Below are 24679 nucleotides of genomic sequence, written 5' to 3' on the forward strand. Positions count from 1 at the left end.
GCTGTCAGCAGAGAGAGATTCATTTCCTTGAACTCTGCTACGCTAACTATCTCTGGCAGTGACTGTTTGTGCTGTGATCTCATTCCTCTAAAGCACAAAATCACATCCGGCATCAGCCTTGGTAAATTATGCTGTTTTTAAACTTGAATTTGAGTGCGATCTCGCTTCCCCAGACGAGTTTCACGTCGGCTGTGTTCTCAATGGTATATCTATCTAATAGTCGACGAGAAGAGGCTTGGTCGACTAAATTTTAATTGGTCGGTTAGTCGCAGAAAAGAAAAAAAACTCCACAGGAATTAGTGAAGTCAAGCAGGGACAGATAGTTAACATTCGTGTGGTAATGTCGTCAGAAAGTGTGGGAAGATTTCGAGAGGCTCAAGAAACGGGTGACATGCGACCCCAAACATGACTTATTTAAAACATGCAAGTAAATGTTTCTTGAGCATCAAATCATCATATCAGAATGATTTCTGAAGGGTCATGTGACACTGACAACTGGAGTAATGATGCTGAAAATTCAGCTTTAAATCTCAGGAATAAATTACATTTTAACAATATATTCACATAGAAAACAGCTATTTTAAATTGTAAATATATATCACAATATTACTGTTTTTACTGTATCAAATAAATGCAGCCTAGGTGACTTTCAAAAAATATAACAATTCTTATGAATTTTATTTTTTTTACTCAGAACTTAATTTATATAAACTAATAATAATAGTAGAATATATAGTTAAGTTTATTAATATAGGTGGAGAGAATTATTTTTTTTAAATAAATATTGCAAATGTAATATAGATAGAATGTGATGAGAATTGTATTTAATTGGAAGACAAAGTATAAAAAACAAAAATCAATAAAGTAAATAAATACTTAAATATGCAGGACTGAAGTATGCATGACTAAGCGTGTGTGTAAAAGTAATACGCTTACAGATCGTCAGAGAACACACAGCCTATTCCAGCACATCCTTTCCTTTTATGAGTAACTTTTAAAGTGTAACCCAAGCCAGTATTAACAACGTTTCACACGGCTCTCTACAATCCTGCTAATCTGAGAGGGAATCCGGGGAAAATCTCAGCATGTGAACCTCGGCTTTTAAAATAACCGCGCCACAAGAGTTATGAGTCACTTCACATGCAGTTATTAAGAGATTAAAATGTCAGTATTTAATAACCCCAACACGGGTTTCACAGCAGAGATAGGAAGAAAAGTTCACTCCATAACTCTGGCACAGCTCTTATCTCCGAGAAAAGCTCTTAAAAACACCACAGTGTTATTTATTCGTCCAAAGTCACAGCCAAAGCCTTGCAACAGATAGATGGATAATGACTCAAACACAAGAAATATCTCTTGGAAGAGAAAAAAAAAAAAAAAAAATCATTGGCATTGGAAAGTACAGCATAAATTATGAAAATAGCACAAGCACGCATGAAAGAAGGCTAAAAATATGAACCAAGTGAGTTAAGATCTGTACACAGCATCTGTGGCATGCTGTCGATTTCCACAGAAAACTGGAAGTTCATTCACCTAGAAAAGATACACCACCAATAACACATTTTTAACCCAAAAAATCCTTTAGTAGGTCGTTTATGCGGTTGCACACACACGTACAGGAACCATCTAAATGTTCAAACATGCACCTGCGTGAGTGTTTTTCAAAACAAGCAACTTTACACACCTAAACGCTATCCTCCCGAGGTGTGTGTGTGTGTGTGTGTGTTTCCGTCTGACACAAAGAGTGTTATTTTTACCCATCAGAACCGAAATCAGATTTCACGACTTCCCACGGGAGATTAAACTTCCTGAGCTCAGTCGCAAACCTTCCCATCCGTGCGTCAATACCGGTGAGAGGCGAATAAAGCTAATGGAAAAACAGCAGAATGTGTCTGGATGGGCCGACCGCATCTATTCCGGCTCGGATCAGCAGGAGGGAGTGAAAACAACAGCTCGGATCAGGGAGGTGAAGAGATCACGAACACACACCCCGCTGCTGACGGCTTTATCTTACTTCACTCTTGATGTTATACTGCATTTAAAATCTCTCGCATCTCTGCTAGCACCAGTGTCTCAGAAGAAAACATAAACCTCATTAGAAAATCCAATTATGATATGGCTCAATTTCCAGAGTCAGATCAAAGATAGCCTCAGCTTCAGACCGTCTACGCCAATCGGTTGGTGTTAGGGTTCATTTTAAATTTAAGTGCTTAAATAACCAATACAATCCTTCCAGAGGTCTTAGATCAGGGACACACAAACTTTTTATCTATCCCATGGTTCAGGTCCCCGTGCCTTTGCTATTGCAGGCCCTAAATTATTGAATAGTTTGCCATTTCAGGTTAGATCTGCACCTGACGTGTCAATTTTCAAGTCACGGCTGAAAATCTACTTTTACTCACTTTGCTTTTAATAATCACGGTCACAATGTTTGGTATGTATTTTATGAATGTTGTCTGTTTTCAATTTCTACTTTTCTACATGTCTCTTCCCCATGTCTGACGATGTTTTGTAAAGCACGTTGGTCAGCTTCGGCTGTATAAATTGTGCTATAGAAATAAACTTTGACTTGACTTGACAATTCTCATAAGCTCAAGCTCCGATCTGACTTCCATGAGTCAGTTTTGATCAGTTTGCCAGGATACCGTTTATAAAGGTTCAAGAAGCAGCAATCTTCCGCCTTTGGTTATTTGGGTCATTTACAGAATATCCCATAGAAAAGAATAGGAGATTTCCATAAACGCTGATTTTTTATTTTAAAAAAAAGGTGGTCATGAAGTAGTAAAAACTAACTAGGTTATTATTCTTATGGGCTGTAACGATTTGTGTCTCTGCAAATCTTTTTATTTGCATTTTTTCTTTGGAGAAATTGTTAAATTGTGTGTAATGTGAGCAGTAACATGATTAAACTGCAGGGACTGCGAATCAGAATTGAGAAAAATGCTTTTTAACGTAATTAGTCGCTGGATTTGCAAAGTTTGGGCATTCATTTTATGGACAATATTTAGAGTTTTGTTTGCAGCACTACATTGGATTATACAGCGAATATTCTGCTTTACATATGTGAAATAACAACAAGATCTCGGGTTTGTTTCTTAGGGTAAGATATTCATATTTTTTATATTCTATGCAGTGGTCACAGTTCACAGTAGTGACCGAAATTAACATTTTTATTAAGGGGCAATATTTGCCACCTTAAATTGATTTCCAGGGGCATTTTCACCTATATATGGATATTGTTTCTAAACATATTTAGAGGTATGCATCACCTTTTATGTCAAATTCTAACATTCGAATTAAATTATATTAGAATAACACAGTACCAATGTCAAATTAAATCATTAAATTAAAATCCATCCTTGCAGTGCAGAGGTGACACAGAAGCGGCATCAAAACTGGCATTAGCCTACTATATTTACACTTCATTTACAATTGCATAAATAAAGCTATTCAATATTTAAATATGAAATGATTTATAATTTTAACGTTTTAATTAAAGGATACTTTAAATATGAAACTGAAACCACCAGTAGGTGGCGGCAAGAATAAGCGAGTTGTTGGAGTCATTTATTCAACCGATTTGTTCAAACGGCTGATTCATTCAAAAAACAAGTGATTGCTCATTGAATCGTTAAAATGATTCGTTCAAAACGCGGATTTCAGTAAAAAAAATAAAAATAAATAAAATCATCGCTGTCTGTTGGACCACGGCTTCATTATGAAATTCTCGTCGGTGATATAAAGTGAAAATTGACAATATTGTGTCCAAAAAGTAACTCACAATGTTAACTTTATTGCTAATTTAACTGTTGTATAAAATAAATAGCACATTTGCAATTATGCACAGGAAAACAGCACTCTTGCTCATGTGATATTCTAATATGACAACATAATATGATATAAATATAAGACAAAAACTCATTTGGGGACATCTATAACTGCACTGACACATCACGCAGTGAAAGCAAGCATGAGAGAAACGCGATGTCAGCTCGCACTCGCAGTGCCTCGTACATAGTTAAAACAATGATTACAATATCATCATAGTTCATAGACAATATCGCACACTTCTAAGCACATAAAGACTGAACTTACAACTGAACTGACATTTACTCGTTTTCTTCTCTCCTCTCGCGTGCAGGAGACAGACATAGGCTAATATACTGCCCGTAAGTGACGCGAATTGTCACGTGAACAAGCAAATCCACCAAGATAGAATTAAAAAAATAATTTCGAAAGCATTTAGATAAGTCTAAGTCAAAGTGTCATCTAAAATTTAAGACCTTTCATAAATAAAAATAAGACATTTTTTTTTAATTTTTAAGACTTTTTATGGCCTTAAATTTAAAAAATCTAATTTAAGACCTTTTAAGACTTTTTAAGGATCCGCGGGAACCCTGCAGGGTATGACATTAAAATCCGCCAACACCCAAAATGTGTGTGTATTTCAGTGGCGTGTAACGCCGTCACTCCTACTAGCCACTTTGGCGGGTTGAATTTTATATATAATATATACATTTTTCAATTGTAGTCTTTTAAAAAGGCATCTGAAATAATAAACTGAGTGCAATCCATTGTTGTCAAAAATATAGATTTTTTGATACATATCGATTCAGAAAAATCTGAAACGCTTCCAAAACTCAATTCCCGCATAATTGATACACGATATCAGCAGCTCTTTCTCTCTCTCCGACAGTGAGTGACACACAAACCCGCCTCTCCTCACTCACTCGTTTCATTTGCTCCGGATGAATATTGTCGGTGTTAAAGGGCTTAAATTTCAGTATGGGACTGCGCATATTGTGCATAATTTTACTCATTCCTGCAGATTTTGTGCTCACATTGCAAGTGCGCGCACAGAAAGCCCCCTCCCAGTAATAAATTAAGTCCTTTTTCGCTGCTTATTGCGCTTAAACATTTAAATACACACAAAATGTCAAAATGCCGGTCTTGGCGAGTCTTCATGTAAACACAGTCAGTTATGTTTTAAGTGAACTTAAAACGTTGAGAAATAGTGTTGCTTTCATCAACGAAAATTATGACGAAATATTGTCGTCAACGAACCTTTATCACCTGACGAAAACGAGACGAGACGTAAATGCTGGTGATGTGACGATGACTAAAATACATGTATGATGCAATATTGTTGACGAATAAAAAACAAGACTAAATGTGGTTTACAAAATAAAAACTATGCTAAAATGTCTCTTCATTTTCGTTGACCAAAACGAGACGAGACGAAATGTTATAACGTCACGACGAATGAGAGAGTTGTGCGTGAACCCATAGCTTTGTCGGCTTTAAATTCTGGTTTGCGATCTGGTCACCCGATTATCAGCGAATTTAACAATATTACTCCATTAGTTATTCTATTAAAATGTCTCATTGATATATTTGACACATTCATAATCATTACTTTTGCCGGTTCTTTGTGACAGCTGTATGTTTTTGGCAGCGTCTCTGGTTACATGAACGCGTCACCGCATCAGCACCAGAACATGGAGATTTTATTTTAGAGAATAATCGCACAACCTATTCGATATTCTATAATTAAATAAACTAATTGAATATCCAAAAATCGTGACTCATCCCTGCATGAAATCTCTTGTTTCTTTTCCCAAATCTTCACTCACGTCTCACCCAAAAGGGATTATAAACGTTTCCTCATTGGTTCGCTTTTAATTAGGCTTATTATATTCGAATTCTTTACTGTGGTAAAGTAGAAAAACGCTGTAGGACAGATAGCCTACATTTGTACTTGCATGTCAAATTCTTTTTAACACAGTTTGTGCTTGTTATATTAGACATAGGGCGCGTCAAGTTTAGTTGTAAAGCGCGTTTCACACGCGCGGGTGACTTTTAGTTTCACTTTCTCTGGCAGCGCAATCTCAAACATAGCCTAAATATTTCGCCCTTGTGGAGGATAAAATTCGCTCTTCAGACCAATTTACATCAAGTAGAAAACATGAAGATATCATAAAAGAGATCGATGGTCTCTTTCCTGCTCGTGTCCCACATCCCTCTCAAAGCGCAGTGCAGCTATAACATGCGTCTTTGTGTGGAAATATAAAACAAGTTTTTATTGTTTTTATTTTTGGTGGTAAAAAAACTGCCACCGTCACAGCCCTAATTATACTAAATATAATAAGATAACCTTGTTTGAAATTCTATATTGACTGGGTTAAATAGAATTGCATTACTAAAAAGAGACTAAAATACAATTTTCATTGACTAAAACTAGACTAAAATGTCATCAGTTTTCGTCGACTAAAACTTGACTAGACTAAAAAGAGTATGAACGTGGCTAAAACTAATAAAAACTAAAACGACAGCTTGACACAAAGACTAGACTAAAACTAAAATTAAAACAGGCCGCCAAAAACAACACTATTGAGAAAGAAAACGCATGTGTAACAGTATAATGGATCAGTGCGTCAGCTCTTAAAGGACAAATCCAGTGAAAAATTAACCTGGGGTTAATTAACACATGGTCACCGAGTCGATCGTTCCCTGCGATGCGTTTTCATGAAAATCTAATGTAAAGAGTTTTATCTCTAAAAACAGATTAGCTCATAACACTAGTATATGGGGCACAGAGTAAGTAAAAGTAAATCGCTAGTTAATACCACTAACAAGGCTCAAAATAGCCTCACACTAACACGGTAGCATAATGAGGGTCCCTACATGCAAACCGAAGCATTGAGAACTTTGTAAGTGTACAGACAGTTTAATAAGAATATACTTTATAAAGACAGAACATTACGCGTTGACATGCAGGAGCCATCTTGGAAAACAGTCTCGACTAATCGAGCCACGAACGCCGTGCTAATTGAGCTTGTTGATAGGAATTACGTTTGTGAAATCTAACGTAGCACGGCGTTCGTGGCTCGATTTTTCACTGGATTTGTCCTTTAAAGTGACAGTGACCTAATAAACCTGCTGCCAAATTATGAGATAATATTAAAAATATCTATATGGCAGTTTTTCCCCATGGTATCAATGTCAAAATTGTGGCCAGTGAAAATGCTGAGTGGCTTGTAACTTTGGAAAACCACGAGCCACAGCAGCTGGTGAACAAAAAAGTTCAAGTCAAGGCCGGGTTGTGTTATAAAATACTGTTGCTTTTTGGCTCTACCATCATGTTATTCAAGCCAGTGTTGGGAAGGAACTAACTGAACACTACTAACTTACAGAAACAACATGTTTCAGTAGCTTGACAGATTTTAGTGTGAAAAAACATAGAAAAAAAAGAAGTATAGCACTGAAAATTTAGCACCTAAAACTTTGTCTCTAAATATTGTGAGAACATTTAACTAATACTAACACCACCATCGCCTTGAATGCAATGCAAATGCTTTTATCCAAAGCGTCAGACAAATGCAAATGTAAATGTAATAATCAGTATTTAACCGTCTGGACGAACAGATATTTGACCACATGCATTGAGTCTCGTACATAAACCGTGAGAAAACCATGAAAAACCTTTGTATGTAAATCCTCAGATTCACTCCAATGCTACAATGATGTCAGACGGTTTTACATAAGACCCGTTGTGCAAGGATTTTTTCTGTTTTTTTGCACATGAAGATTTCTGCAGCGCTTTTTGAAAGAACTACCACTGTGTTGCAAGTCAGGCTATTATTGTGGCATCATCTGCTTCCCATTTACTTGCATCACATAAAAAAGAAGAAAAAAACAAACTGTGGTTGGTCAGGTGACCACGTCCTGTCAAAATGATGGCTGTGAGTTTGAGTTGTGCATGCAATCACATATCGAGAGCAGACACAAAACATTGACTCTCCAAAAAATAAAACTGATGATCAGCCAAGAGATAAAAATACAAAAAAGAAAACATAAAAAATAAATAAATAAAAACAAAACAACGCTTTGAAGTTCCTTCTCCGCAGAGGAAAATGCTGTCTAGACACGTCTGCGCTTCAAAAGCCTGAACATTGTTGCACATAATTACATACGGGGATGTTTAGTGCTGAACTGAATCATTCACAACTCAGATGATTCTCAGCAGGTTTGGCGAATCAATTCATCTAAGAGATTAATGTGTTTTCGTGAAGTTGTTCTTGACACGTACCGTGCACCGTGAGCTCTGCCTGGATCTCGCTGGTCATGTTGCCACTGTCCGTCTGGCAGGTGTATATCCCAGCATCCTCTTCTGTCAGGTTGACGATCTGCAGGCTTCCCCCTCCAATCACAGCAAAACGCTCATGACTGGAACAAAAGAGATACAAGGAGATGAGGATGTGTTGAGATGTTGAGATGCCTTTTCCTTTCAGGAAATGTATTAGTTCTCAGGAATCTCGAGCCTGGCACAGTCATGCTGAACAGAGATGGAATTAAAAACAGGATACAGTATGGATTTCATTTCCTGTGGCTTTTCCTTTATGGCTTGACTGCATTGAAAGCAACTTTCCTGTAGTGGGATTTCTAGAGGAAAAACAAACTAAGTGTTCCTGGTTCCTTCCCAATGATTCAGAGGCAGGGATGAGACAGAAGAGAAGCGAGTTAATGTAAGATGGAAAGAGGAGAGAAAGTGAAGAGAAAAGAGGAAGGATGAAGAGTCAGACCTCCTGCATGTCACTTTATTATACGAAAACCCCACTGATTAGTGAGTTTGACTAAGAATGGAGAGTAAACCATCCAGGAACGATGCCTTCCCACTTTCACATGACAAAATCCACCAGCTCACTCGTCAAGAAGTTTCTTCCAACACATCCGAGTGTCGAACTACAGCTCAAAGTGACAACGACAACGGCCTTCATTTAGGAGCAGGAACTGGTGGTATTCTTGTAGATAATAGTTAATAATAGATAATAGTTATAGTTCAAATAACACACACTCCTGTTCAAAAGTTTGGGGTATGCATGTTTTTTTTTTTAATGAATTTTGTTGTTAAATTGATCGAAAATAAGAAATGTTTCTTGAGCGGCAAATCATCATATTAGAATGATTTCAGAAGGATCATGTGACACTGAAGACTGGAGTAATGATGCTGAAAATACAGCTTTGATCACAGAAATAAATTACAGTTTAAAATGTATTCAAATAGAAAACAGTTATTTGAAATTGTAATAATATTTCACAATATTACTGCATTTTTTATCAAATAAATGCAGCCTTGGTGAGCAGAAGACTCAAAAAGAGTCTACTTTTGATCGGTAAATTGTTGCATAAATTTTGCATGTTTTCTTTAAACATTGTGAGAACGTCTAATAACATCATAAGGATCCATAAACAATTAAGAACATTTCGACAACCTTTACATAACGTTAGCCAAACGTTTCATAACTTGCTTTCCGTTCTCGAAGCACCTGATGACTCCAGCGGTGATATATTTATCATCCCCAGCCTCTGTTAGTCTGCGGTGAGACAGCAGACGCCGCTCTGAGAAACGAGGTCCCGAACCCAATGAGAGATTCGTTAAACGCATGATATGACAGAAGTCAGATGATGCTGCGACCGGGAACGCTACGGGAAGACCCCGAGAGACCCGAGGAGGAGGAGGAGGACGGGTCGTCGAAGGCCGGATAATTAAAAAAGAAATTAAAAACAAGACGAGTCTATAAAAGTACAAAGAGCCTCATTAATTGTCTTTTAGCACGACATTAAAACTCCAGAATGGAGGAGGGTAACAGAGCATGATGGGTAAAAAGTTTGTTTTTAAAAGAACAGTTCAGCATATTCTGACATTATTTACTCAAGCCACCACAAACACGACAAATGGAGAACTTTTATGCAGATTTGGTAATGAACATGGTCACTACGAACCGTTTTTGTCATTTTATGGAAAAGAGTTTTGTTTTGTCGAAAAAATAACATCATACATGTGCGGAAAAACATTATCAAACAATCTTTTTTGTGTGAACTATACCTTTAAACCACTGTAAGATCCTACTCATTAATATTTAAAATGGGTAATAAGTGCCCATTAAGTAATAAATATATCTTTCAAAGATCTGAGGTCACATAACAAAATTTAATTTACATTTAATATTCAACAATTGCATTGACACCGTTATTAGAGAACCGAGTTGAGCTGGACGATGACATCACGGTTTACTCCAGAGCGGCTATATATACATATAAATGAACTAAATTAATAACTTTTTTAAAATAAAAATGAACCATCACTGAACTTAAGCTGGACTATGATGTTATTTTCTTCTAGAAGCAAACTTTGTTGCATTATTTTCCTGTTATCTCTTGAAACGATCTGTATTGTATAAAGCGCTATATAAATAAAGGTGACTTGACAAAACCACAAACTTGACGACATCTGACGCTAAAGCTAGACGGCTAAATCTTTAAATCCTGGTTGCTACAAGACATAGTTTCAATCAAATGTTATTCTCTTAAACTTTTGAACATCTGAATGAACATCAACACATCTCTTAACAACTCTTATTTTAGCAGTACCGCTTTAGGATTGATCAGCCTCCATTTCCCAGAATTCCCCAGTTCAAAGGCCTGTTTAAATGTACTGTTGTTTGCTAATGCCGATCAACCATTAAAAACAAAATCAATTCACTCTAAATGGTTAAAACTCATGCAAACACTTCCAGGCTGTCGTATGTCATAAATATAAACATAAGGTGAGATATTGAAGAAGAATGAATGATATTACTATTGAAAAAACAAACCACTTAAAGTATTGCACAAAGAGGGAGTGCTTGTTGGAAATGTACGCCCATTCATCCAACGCTGGACGCCTCAGGAGGAGCGGCTTGCTTTTGCTGAACGTGCGCTTGTGTGCAACGCCTGACTGGATTTACAATATACTTATATTATAAATTCCCCCTTGCAAATACTTCAGCCTGATGTTAGTGTTGAGAGGAGGTCGAGCATCTGTCATCAACACAAACATCCATCTCACCGCGTCCCGTCTGGAATACGCAAAACTGCTCAGTCTCCGGCTGGTTTGATCCACGTCAGCGAGGACAAAAGGTGTTCTTGTCAGTGAAGCAAGTGATCCTCATTCATCCGAGGAATTCCTCCATGATCCGCTGGCTTTCTGTGAAGCACTAAACAGCATTCCGGCTCTAATCCCGAGACATGGTGTGATTTAAACGTGAGATAAGACACAAGATGATCTGGGTCTACTTTAGGGCTGCACGATATTGAAGAAAAATGCGATAACTCATTGAATAATGCGAAATTCAATATGCGATATGATAATGCTTAAAGTGTGTAAAATAAACTTAAATTAGCGTTAACATATATTTAAAATTATATAACCTACATGTGTTTCACATTCTTTTTGTGACCAGAAAACATTCTTACAACTTCTGGAAGTGAACATCAGTGTTTTACTGAAGCATAAGAGTTATTTAACATCAGTGGGGTTTAGGGTTTCAGGTTATCCTACATTAGGTTTATTTAACAACAGAAAATGTAAAAAATGTAAAAATAAAACACTGCTTAGTCTTCACTGTATGAATTAAATATATACTGATTCTTATTAAAGCTACAAAAGTTATTTTGAGTGATTTTCTCTTTGTCTTTTGTTTATGACCCCAGTTATTGCAAGCCGTTGCGATATTCATATCGCGATATATACATTTGCATTATTTCGATATATTGTTTAGCCCTAGTCTACTTCTGTCACTGATCTACCACCAGCTTTCTGTTCATATCCAGACACTCTTTAAATGATTAAACGCACGGAGAAACTGGCCTCAGATCAGTGCAACGGCGCTCGAACCGTTTATCTGACCTCTCTTAAAAAGACTGGACAAAAATTACTTGAGGGCTCTGAATGAGTGTTTATGCGTGGTGTGTAATGAATGAGCGCCTGAGCTGATAAGGAGGTGATTTGTTTACTCAGTTCCTGCGAGCCATTCGACAACCTTCAGATTAGAGTTACAACAACATGCCAGAGAAGCAAACAATGGAGGAGGGCGAAGAATGTGACTTATTCAACACTGGTTCTCCATACTGGAATCTTAAAGCCTCTAAACACACAAGATTTCAAGATGTTGAGCTCTTAGTCTTCATTCTTGGCGTCCTTCTATCTTTAAAGCTTAGTTCACGCAATAACAAAAAAATGCCATTATTTACTCTCCCCTCATTTCACACTGCTATTTATTTAATTATTTTTTACATAGAATTTTCACACAGTTCTATTCCAAACAACAGTTTATAGTGACCTCTAAATGGGTAATATTTAATAAAAAAAATTATAAAATTAAACTAAAAAAAGTTATATTAAAGTCTATATAAAATATGTGATAATTTTAAATAAACAATATATTAAAATTAAATCAATACAACAATAAAATAAGTTCAAGTAAATTTAGGCATAACAACATTACGCCGCGTTCCAAATTATTATGCAAATTATATTTTACACTGATTTTCCTAAATAGTCGATGCAAATGATAGTCAGTATAATTTTCAAGTCACCAACGAATTTCATTGAACAAACCACCAAACGAAAACAGTATTTTTTTCAAAAATAAAAAAAACTCAAAATGAACTGTTCCAAATTATTATGCACAACAGAGTTTTTACACAACATTTTATAGGTTGTAAAGAACTGAAAATGGTCATTTGTTGAATTTGCAGCATTGGGAGGTCATATTTACTGAAATCAAAAGCTACTTCAATCAAACATCTTAACAGGGCAAGTTACATGTTAACATATCAGCCCTTCTCTGATATCACCTTCACAATTCATGCATCCATTGAACTTGTTGTGAGTTTATGGAGAGTTTCTGCTTGAATTTCTCCCAGAGCTGCTGTTTTGATGCGAACTGTCTCCCACCCTCATAGATCTTTTGCTTGAGGACGCTCCAAAGGTTCTCAACAGGGCTGACTATGAGTGTCTCTCCTGTTATGCCCATAGCAGCCAATGGCACAGAGGTATTCTTTGCAGCATGAGACGGTGCATTGTCATGCATGAAGATGGTTTTGCTACGGAAGGCACGGTTCTTGTTTTTTAGTTAATTAGTCAATTAATTCAAAATGCAGCTGCACATTACACCAGTTTTGATCTCGCTTCATTGGCTACCGGTTAAATATAGAATTGATTTGAAAGTTTTGTTATTTGTTTTTAAGTCTTTGCAGAAGCAGGCTCCACAGTACCTATCTGAACTACTACATCTGCCCATACAGGCAAGATCACTAAGATCTTGTTTACTAAAATATTACTAATTTTACTAATTTACTGTCTGTCCCTAGAACTAGACTTAAAAATAGGGGTGATCGTGCTTTTGCGGTCATCGGCCCTAAGCTATGGAAAAGCTTACATCAGATCCGCCCAAACCTTGTCAATTTTTAAATCAAATTTGAAAACATTTTTTTTTTTTCAATAGCTTTTAATATATCTTGATTTTTATTTTATTTTTTAATTATGTTTTCTATCTGATTGTTTGTCTTCTTGGCCTTGTAAAGCACTTTAGTCAACACCAGTTGTTTTTAAACGTGCTATACAAATAAAATTGTATTGTATCGTATCGTTTTTGTGCCATGGAAGAAAGTGGTCAGTCAGAAACTCTATATACTTTGCCGAGGTCATTTTCACATCTTCAGGGACGCTAAAGGGGCCTACCAGCTCTCTCCCCATGACTCCGGCCCAAAACATGACTCCGCCACCTCCTTGCTGACGTCACAGCCTTATAGGGACATGGTGGCCACCCACCAACCATCCACTACTCCATCCATCTGGACCATCCACCAACCATCCACTACTCCATCCATCTGGACCATCCACCAACCATCCACTACTCCATCCATCTGGACCATCCACCAACCATCCACTACTCCATCCATCTGGGCCACCCACCAACCATCCACTACTCCATCCATCTGGACCATCCACCAACCATCCACTACTCCATCCATCTGGACCATCCACCAACCATCCACTACTCCATCCATCTGGACCATCCACCAACTATCCACTACTCCATCCATCTGGACCATCCACCAACCATCCACTACTCCATCCATCTGGGCCACCCACCAACCATCCACTACTCCATCCATCTGGACCATCCACCAACCGTCCACTACTCCATCCATCTGGACCATCCACCAACCGTCCACTACTCCATCCATCTGGACCATCCACCAACCATCCACTACTCCATCCATCTGGACCATCCACCAACCATCCACTACTCCATCCATCTGGGCCACCCACCAACCATCCACTACTCCATCCATCTGGACCATCCACCAACCATCCACTACTCCATCCATCTGGGCCACCCACCAACCATCCACTACTCCATCCATCTGGACCATCCACCAACCGTCCACTACTCCATCCATCTGGACCATCCACCAACCATCCACTACTCCATCCATCTGGACCATCCACCAACCATCTCTTACTCCATCCATCTGGACCATCCACCAACCGTCCACTACTCCATCCATCTGGACCATCCACCAACCATCTCTTACTCCATCCATCTGGGCCATCCACCAACCATCCACTACTCCATCCATCTGGGCCATCCACCAACCATCCAATACTCCATCCATCTGGGCCACCCACCAACCATCCACTACTCCATCCATCTGGGCCACCCACCACAACATCCATCTGGACCATCCACCAACCATCCACTACTCCATCCATCTGGGCCACCCACCAACCATCCACTACTCCATCCATCTGGGCCACCCACCACAACATCCATCTGGGCCACCCACCAACCATCCACTACTCCATCCATCTGGGCCACCCACCACAACATCCATCTGGACCATCCACCAACCATCCACTACTCCATCCATCTGGGCCACCCACCAACCATCCACTACTCCATCCATCTGGGCCACCCACCACAACATCCAGCTGGGCCACCCACCAACCATCCACTACTCCATCCATCTGGGCCACCCACCACAACATCCATCTGGGCCACCCACCAACCATCCACTACTCCATCCATCTGGGCCACCCACTACTCCATCCATCTGGACCATCCACCAACCATCCACTACTCCATCCATCTGGACCATCCACCAACCATCCACTACTCCATCCATCTGGGCCACCCACCACAACATCCAGCTGGGCCACCCACCAACCATCCACTACTCCATCCATCTGGGCCACCCACCACAACATCCATCTGGGCCACCCACCAACCATCCACTACTCCATCCATCTGGGCCACCCACTACTCCATCCATCTGGACCATCCACCAACCATCCACTACTCCATCCATCTGGACCATCCACCAACCATCCACTACTCCATCCATCTGGACCATCCACCAACCATCCACTACTCCATCCATCTGGACCATCCAGGGTTTCACGGCACTCATCAGTAAACAAGACTGTTTGAAAAAGAGTCTTCATGTATTTCTGGGCCCACTGCAAGCGTTTCTGCTTGTGAGCATTGGTTAGGGGTGGGCTAATAGTAGGTTTATGCACAGGATCCCACACCTTGAGGTTCTTGGGACTCCAGAGGCACCAGCAGCTTCAGATACCTGTTTGCTGCTTTGTTATGGCATTTTAGCAGCTGCTCTTTTAATCCGATGAATTTGTCTGGCAGTAACCTTCCTCATTATGCCTTTATCTGCACAAACCCGTCTGTGCTCTGAATCAGACACAAATCTCTTCACAGTCCGATGATCACGCTTAAATATTTAATGTTTTCATACCTTGTCCAAGGCATTGCACTATTTGATGCTTTTCCGCAGCAGAGAGATCTTTTTTTCTTTCCCGTATTACTTGAAACCTGTGGCCTGCTTAATAACGTGGAACATCCTTCTTAAGTAGTTCTCCTTTAATTGGGCTCACCTGGCAAACTAATTATCACAGGTGTCTGAGATTGATTTCAGTGATCCAAAGAGCCCGGAGACACAATACCATCCATGAGTAAAAAACTAAATATTCAATGTTTATGACACTTAATTTCAATTTGCATAATAATTTGGAACGCGGTGTATAATGTATGAAAAACAGATATTCATTTTGAGATTTGCTAAACATTACTTTTAACTGTGTTTTTAAATTATATAGGGACATTAAATGTAAAAATAGAAGAAATGCATAATTAAATAGACAATATCAGTGATGTATATATCCAATATGGACCTACAATGTTAAACAAAAAAACAAAACAAATGACATTTGTTAGTGAATCGCAACCTAAATTTTGATGTGTCTGTTACACAAAGCTATTATATAACTATAATAGCCATGCAAAGATCCTATATTAATGCTTGGTCTGAAACACATTTTATATATATATATATATATATATATATATATATATATATATATATATATATATATATATATATATATATATATATATACATACATATACATACATACACACACATATATAATATATACACACACACACACACACACACACACACACACACACACACATATATATATATATATATATATATATATATATATATATATATATATATATATATATATATATATATATATATATATATATATACATTATATATATATTCATTCCTTTAAAATAATGATCAAACTCTAAACCAGATCTCCTATGAGAGGAAGAGTAATCAAGTCCATTTTCACTCACAATGGAGCTTTTACCAGAGTAAGCACTAAAACCCCACAGGGAAAAAATAAAACTCTGAAGGGAAGATTTCAATCTCACACACACACACACACACACACACACACACACACACACACACACACACACACACACACACACACACACACAGAGAGAGAGAGTAGAGATGTTGTCTGAGCCATGATAGACTCTGTCTGCCCCTCTGAGGGACTGGGCATTGTGGGTAATATGACATTATTAGAATGTATCCAGCATCAGGAATACATTACATCGCCCGAAGACCATGAGAGAAGCAATTACGCAGTAAATAGAGTCTGTCAGCAATCATCAGTCCTGCACAGACAACCGGCAAAGAACCGCAATTAGACATTTAGCCGCTTTCAATCGACAGCGCAAACTGACATCAAGCCTCATCGGAGAGACACAGCACACGAGCTGAAGGGGGTAGTTAGCGCCTTAAACAGGTCATGATTAGTCTGCTCAGATCGCTGATACCATCAATTCAATCTTTATGGAAAGCATTGTTTCAAATTACGGTGGGCGGGATCCAAACGGCGAGGATGCATTACAACAGACAGCAGCAGAACAGAGCAGAATCTCAATGAAAATCCTATGAAGACGATGGCTCTGGTCCAATCACTAATCAGCTGCTTACGCACAAAGCATTTTAATGCACCACTGCCGCGCTCTTCATTAAAACCCTCTAGACACGAAACGATGCCGCACAAAATCCTTGCATCCAGGACCATTACATACATCCATACATTCACTTTCATTCCCCCTTTTCTCAAACCACTTTCCCTCTACAATTCCCAAATTACATTCCAAAATAAAATGTATAAAAGAAAGAGAAACATCATTAATTTTGCATGGGCCGCAGCAGGGATTGAGCTGTATCCCCAATCTTATTAGGGCAGCAACTGTCAGAAAAGAGGCCGAGCGTTTGTCACCCACAAAATACTAAATACTCCAATCTGATTAGGATCAGTCAAGGTCAGTCTTGTTTTCTTCAGGAAAAAGGATTTGAAACCACTGTGTAAAACTCCCTGTGGTGGGTCACTGTTAGGGCATTGGTGTTATTATTCTCAATTAAAACTGAGACAATGTTTTCATTAACTGAAATCAAGTTGAAATTAAATTAAATATTGGATGATGAAAAACTTTAATGGCTGAGTATTTAATTTCTTAAGTAATGGGATAACCTTTCACAGGTGAGTGTGTTGGTTTGTTGGTTTATTAACTCAATAATACAGGTTTTTAAACTATGGAAACTTTTTAATGTCATGTTACCTGACGCCTTGTTGTATTGTGTTAGTTTAGCAATTATAATGTTTGGGTCTACATAACAGCACGTAACATTTGTTAGTTAATCATAACTACGGTTGGAGACACACAGGCCCTGTTTATCGGATCGCAAGTGGACGACACTAAATACAAGAGTAAACGGGGTCTAAAACGTTTTGAGCTCGTCCACTTTCGACACTTCCAGAGGGAGTTGAAAACACATTTGACCGGATTGCTTTCGTAGTGTAAACGCTCATGTGATCGAATGTGTTCAAACAGCCACTAAAGACCTTCTTCTCTCCGTCTACTGATCTAATGAGTGACATTATGAGAAGAGCTCGAGCCAGACGGGATTTAAACTTTATCGACTGAAGACCCAAGTTTGATTTGAAGATGAAAAATGTCCCAAGCACAATGTTCTCTCTCCATTCCTGATTTCTAACACACAGCTGGTTTTCGGCTGGTTTTGTGTCTGTCAGAGCAGAAACTAAAGCGGATTCTGTCCGTGTGTGTTTCCTTCGTCTCTGGACGCGTTCATATGTAATTTGCACAAGCTTATTTTGTCCATTAGATCGAAAGAACTGAAAAAGACCATACATTAACTCACCCTTAGACCCTTCCCTCGAAGAAATCAGGACAGAAGTGGTTGAAAGTGGACAAAAGAGACGGATTAAAACACCAGGTGTGAACGGGAACGTGTCTCCCTCGTCTACATGTGATCCAATCGACTAAAACACATCTTAATACCAGTTGTAAACAGGGCCACGGTCAACATGCTCTGGATGTTTTAAGTATTTTTGCACTCGTTTTAATGTTTTGCTGCTAAACGATCGAACGAAGTGTCATTTATATCTGTAGCACAAATGGCAAAGTTTAATATTTAGAGTTAAAGATTTGAACAAACCCCTAACACTAAGGAAGCTCAAAACTAATAGTGATGTTTAGTGGCAAGAGTGCTATTAATCTGAGAGACTGTATGTTGCAGACATCCGTCAGCTCGGCTGTTGACCTTGAAAATGTTGTGCATTTGGATACAGGTTATCAGCATCTATGCAAGAACACGATAATCCTAGTGTTAGGGAGTAAAACACAGCGGGTTAAGAAATGAAAAGAGACAAAGTGGCAATAAAAAGCATGTAATCGCTTTTGTCCATGTCCACAATGCAAACATTCCCAACCCCACCGCTGAAATCGCATCAGGGTAAATATTCCAGCACACGGGGCGTGATAATGAATGATAGAGCACTGGACCCCTGACAGCCGATTTACATGCCGTGACAATTCAGTCCTTTCTACATTATTCATGTCCAACCCGATGACAACAGCCAAACCTCCTCTGGAAAACAGAGGAGAGAGGACTATACCAGCCATTCTGCAAACTAGTCAAAGCAATTTACAGTAAAAGGCGTGCGTGTCTTCAAATGAAGCCGTGTTCCAGTTAAGAGCATCATAACTATGCCGCGCACATACGAAATTACACAATGGCCACGTGTGAACGCCGCACGCCTCTATAATAGCCATTCACACAGGCGTCAGTAATAGCTTCCGGCGGATAATAAGGATATTTTACGCTGAGGAATTTGGACAAACGTTGAATAGTCGATAGCGCGATTAAGAGCGACTGAATGGATTCTTTTTGTGTGCTGATCCGCAGTGAGTTTGCTTTAGTATGCCGAGCCACACCGAGGAAGAGTGTGACTGAACGACGCTGGATCTGAGGAGGAGAGACTGCAGTGCTCTAGTGTACCTGTATGCATTTCTTACACACAACCAAGGATTCAGCAGGGAAATGAAAGATTCTCTGAGCCAACATGACACACTTTTCATTTATTTGCGTTTGTCTGAAGGGTTCTGTCTGTCAGACAGCGGAGGAGTGCAAAGACACAGTTCTGATGCACTTACCCTTCGTCAATCGACCGGTCGTTAAACATCCAGCGAATCACGGGTACCGGGTATCCCTTCATGACGCATGGCAACAGCACGCTCTCCCCGACAACCTTCACAACAGCAACCGGGCTTTGGAGAGTCTCTAGTTTTTCTTCAACACCCGAATCTGCGAAGATACAAACACACACACACACACGGGATTGTACAAACACCTATCAAGTAAATTCCCAATTCAACCAATCAATAAAATAATAATAGTAGGCCTATATTAATGATTGTTTTACTTCATAATACTAATAATTTATTATTGCTACTATTTTTTATATTGTTAGTGTAAGTGTACAATGTTGCTGTTTGAGCATAAAAGACATTACAAAGCTCAACGTCTCCACTCCAAAGGGAGATATTTTATTTAACAGAATCCACTTTCCAAGAACTCCAACGAACGGCTCGTTTGAACTACAACACGATTTTTCTGGATCTTATGAAGTCATAATGTTACTTGTTTAAATAACCCCAAATAACAGTTTAAATAACAGTGTTGTCTGACCTTCCTAAGGCTTATGAACTTAAGAGTGGCTAAAATTTATTTTGAACATTAAAACCCAAACGTTTATCTGTGTGTGCTGCACATTTTATGGAGAACAGCTTGTTTTTCTTTTGCTTTTGTAAGACTGTTACACCGCTCCTAGGAAAATTAGCCATGGTTTTGTGATCTCTGTTACTCTCTGCACCCGGGAAACAACACAAGTCGACACCATTATGACTAAAAGTTGACTATTTTCTCCTAAAGCAAGCCGGTATTTGACACTGGTAAGCGTATCCATAGCAGACTGGTGGGAGTGGCCATAGACCGAGTGATGGATTTAAAAATAAATAAATAGTAAACTGTATTTTAAACTAATAATAATTCTAATAACTAACATTTATTTTCCTTGCAGGAATTACATTTATATGCTTTTGAAACCTAAATGTTTCCAAACACTTTGGTCAAAGTCAGTCACTGCGTGTTAGTGTCCGAATATAACAAAAGGGGAAATGAAACAAGACAGATATCTAAATATATAAACTAAACAAAGTAACAAAGTAATCAAGAAATCCAGAGTTTGCTTCAAAGGGTTTGCTGAATTATGTATATGAAGAACCAATAATATTATAGGAAAAGTATGTAATGTATTATGTCACCATGCTCTTATTCTATAAAAACTGTTGTATTCTTTTTGCTGGTGGGATTCTCTCTGAAACTGAAATTGGTCTGAGATCCTCCGGACGTTATAATCACACCACATTGCCTGTCTGGCATCTGTACCTGCGGACACCTGTAGTTCAGCCTCCTCGGTGGTTTTTGGCGGTCCCAGAGCATCTATGGTGCAGCGGTAGAGTCCAGCGTCGGTCTGGGAGGCGTTGCTGATGACCAGAGCTCCACTGGGAAGCTGTATTACTCTGGCGTCCAGTTCCACGGGCCGACCGTCCCTCTCCCAGCGTGTGAACGGGACGAGCTCCTCCGTCACCTCACAGCTCAGCATCTCAGAGCCGCCCATGCGCACAGATACGCCCTCCGGCTGGCTGAGGAACCGCGGAAGTCCTGCGAGAACGGATGAGATGCGTTACATTACTACAGTAAAGCTCATTTAATCTCTACAGTGATGGAATGAAAAAACTGAAGCAAGAACAATTCAAACAACGAACCCTGAGGAGCTACAGATGGAGATTAGATGCGCTGCTAACTCTGGAGAAATTAAGTAAATAACACTAATGGTCTCGTCATACCAATTAGCAAATAAACTTAGGAGACGAGCAGGCATTAAGCATGTTTGAACAGCACAGTGGAGGGTCTGTTTGCTATCATACTCCACTTGATTTATTAATACACTGATTAATGCGTCCAAATTAATTAGAGGAAAATTTCAATGTAGAGGAATGAATTTGTATCCGAATTTCAATCATCTGTTTAAACCACCAACTTGTTAATTTAATTTAAACACAATTTATTCAAACCTCTAAAACAAGGAAGAAACGAATAGTGTTAAAAGAAAAATTATATTCATTGACCCTCAAGCTTATAAGGTGAGGTTAAAACTAGAAGAAAGCTGCATTAATATTCATGACTGAAGCAAGGATTTGCATATTAAAACAAAACTAGAAAACCGCTAAACCTGCATAACACAATGTTCAATTAAAAAAAAAAAAACAATACTAAAAAATATTAACATTTATGTATTCCAATATTTAAAAAAAATAAAAAATACACACACACACAAAAAGTTTCAGACATTTTTTTGAGAATAACAGACAAATAAACACTCAATGCTAAATATTAATGTTTATAAGTGATTTAAATGTTAAAAAATACATACTCATATAACTACACACACGGCTTTCAAATTGTGATATTTTTGCTTTTTTAAACTTTATTTTCTAAATGACGAGGGTTAGAATTTTTTTGCAAACGAACAAAAATCAAATCAATAAATACTCATTTAGCAAAAGAGTGCACTAAATGATTAACATTTGATTTAGAAGGAAAAACAAAACTCTTTGCGCTTTGTGCATTAATTGCTTTTAAACTCGCTAAATAATCAACATCAAAAGATTACACAAATAAACAGTTCAGAATCACCACTGAGAATTCTTAAGAGACTCATCAAGAAGATGAACGTGAAACTGTTATTTCTCCCTTTAATCTCACGGTATGAAGTTTGTGGAAGATCTTCTTAGTTCACTGTACAGACCGCAGTCTCTCTAACAGCGGAGTGTGTGTGAGCCGAGAGTGTCTCTGTCATCCTAATGTTCTCCTGGCCTGTTTATGTGCTTGATGTAGGACTTGATGTGGTCTAGAAGCACTAGAGTGGTGTGTGTGTGTGTGTGTGTGCTGACAGGTCTGTAAATTAGCCCCAGCCTATGACCCGAACCAGAGACATACCTATACACACACACACACAGCTTTTAACAGGACAAAATCTCAGAGCTTCGATGCAACAGGCCTGAAGACACGGTTAGCCGTCACTAGCAGAAAACTGAAGATGTGCGACTACATCAGGACTCAAGCTGGGCAAATAAGGCCAGAACGATGTGCATTTGGGGGGCAGAGCTTCAGTGTGTAAACAGTTTACGAAGCCTGTCAGAGAGAATCTCCATGTGTAAACGTGCAGTTAACATATGCAAACATACATTCAGACTATACAAACACAAATACTCTGTCTGGAGTGTGCGTCTGAGCATGATAAGCCACCATCTTAAACGCACAAATCACACACACACTGACAAACTCTACCAATACACACAAAAACACATGCATTCAATCATATGCACACACAAGACCAAACAAACTCTAACACTAGTTTGTGAAGTCCAGCATGACTAGAATACTAAACTTTGGGTTAGCAGTTTGATCAAACTCATTACACTAAGTTTTTATCTTCAGCTTTCAGAAAAGACACTCAAAACACCTTAAACACTTCAGGCCCTGTTTACACCTGGTATTAGATGTGTTTTAGTCGATCGGATCACAAGTAGACGAGGGAGACACATTCCTGTTTACACCTGGTGTTTTAATCCGTCTCTTTTGTCCACTTTCATCACTTCTGTCCTGATTTCTTCGAGGGAAGGGTCTAAGGGCGAGTAAATGTATGAACTTTTCAGTTCATTCGATCTAATGGATGAAATAAGCTTGTGCAAATTACATATGAACACGGCCGGAGACGATGGAAACACACACACAAGACCAGCCGAACGCTGTGAGTGTGTGTTAGAAATCAACATTGTGCTTAATATGTTTTTTCATCTTCAAACCAAACTTGGGTCTTTAGCCGATAAAGTTTAAATCCCGTCAGGCTCGAGCTCTTCCCATAATGTCACTCATTAGATCAGTAGACGGAGAGAAGACGGTCTTTAGTGGCTGTTTGAACACATTCGATCACATGAGCGTTTACACCATAGATATCATATATAAACGCTAGATGTCTTATGGCGCAGTCACTTCCGGCATCACCGTTCAGCCATCTTGTCACAGTAAAGCTGTGAATTATGCTGCGTTCCAGGCAACCTGTAACCCGTGTTTTTCCAACCTTATACCCGTGAAAGTGCACTGGAACGGCAGTCAAACCCGTGACTTCCCACCCGTGAACTCGTACTAGATCGATGTACTCCCAGTTACGAGCTGGAAAAACACAGGTTACAGGTTTCCTGGAACGCGGCATTAAGGTGAGTGATCAGCATGCACACAAATCCTCTTATCTCACTGAAATCTTGACGGATTTACAAACGGTTTGGTTTCTTACAAACGTTATTAACGTGGCTATAATTACGAATGCTTGAACATGTATGTTATAATTATTCATATGTATGCAGTGTATGTATACAGTGTCATAACTACATCTCTGACGTTTATAACAAACCAAACCGTTTGAAAATCAGTAGAAAATTGAGCAAGTTATGGTTATTTAAAAGTACATGCACCATTAAACGAGTGAGCGAGCACACTGCACGTGCGGACGTCGACCTCCATTGGCCAGCAGCGCGCACGAGACATCTAGCCTTTATATATGATATCTATGGTTTACACTATGAAAGCAATCCGCTCGAATGTGTTTTCAACTCCTTCTGGAAGTGTCGAAAGTGGACGAGCTCAAAGCGTTTTAGACCCGTTTACACCTGTATTTAGTGTCGTCTACATGTGATCCAATCGACCGAACACATCTTAATACCAGGAGTAAACAGCGCCAGAGTTGCGTCCCAATTTGCACACTTATGCGCTACTCTATGCCGTTTTGTAGTACAAATAGTGCCAGTAGTTTTTCACACTGAAAACTCCAAAAGGAAAAACTGCACTTTAAATACCCGGATGATGCACTTATTTAACCGGAAAAACCCAAGTGTGTAATGTTGGACACTTCAACGGAGTTGAGTTGAGACACAACTCTTGAAACTCCCAAGAAACTACCCAGAAGACCCCAGCA

The 24679-nt window shown here is 38.9% G+C and overlaps 1 protein-coding gene across 10 annotated transcripts in view; it reads right to left on the reverse strand.

Moving 5' to 3' along the window:
- The window catches only part of neo1b (neogenin 1b), a 131962-nt gene that overhangs the window by 41133 nt on the left and 66150 nt on the right, over window positions 1-24679 (reverse strand). For all 10 annotated transcript variants that reach the window (XR_014603820.1, XM_084095793.1, XM_084095794.1 and 7 more), the window contains exons 3-5: window positions 21031-21306; window positions 19737-19887; window positions 8090-8226 (exon numbers count right to left, since the gene is read on the reverse strand). Coding sequence is in view for 9 of the 10 variants with exons in the window: in XM_084095793.1 (XP_083951919.1) it covers window positions 8090-8226; window positions 19737-19887; window positions 21031-21306 (564 nt within the window). In the remaining variant the exon portion in view is untranslated. The remainder of the gene's footprint in view (window positions 1-8089; window positions 8227-19736; window positions 19888-21030; window positions 21307-24679) is intronic.

Source organism: Abramis brama (assembly GCF_963993115.1).
Source record: "Abramis brama genome assembly, chromosome: 20".
NCBI lineage: Eukaryota > Metazoa > Chordata > Actinopteri > Cypriniformes > Leuciscidae > Abramis > Abramis brama.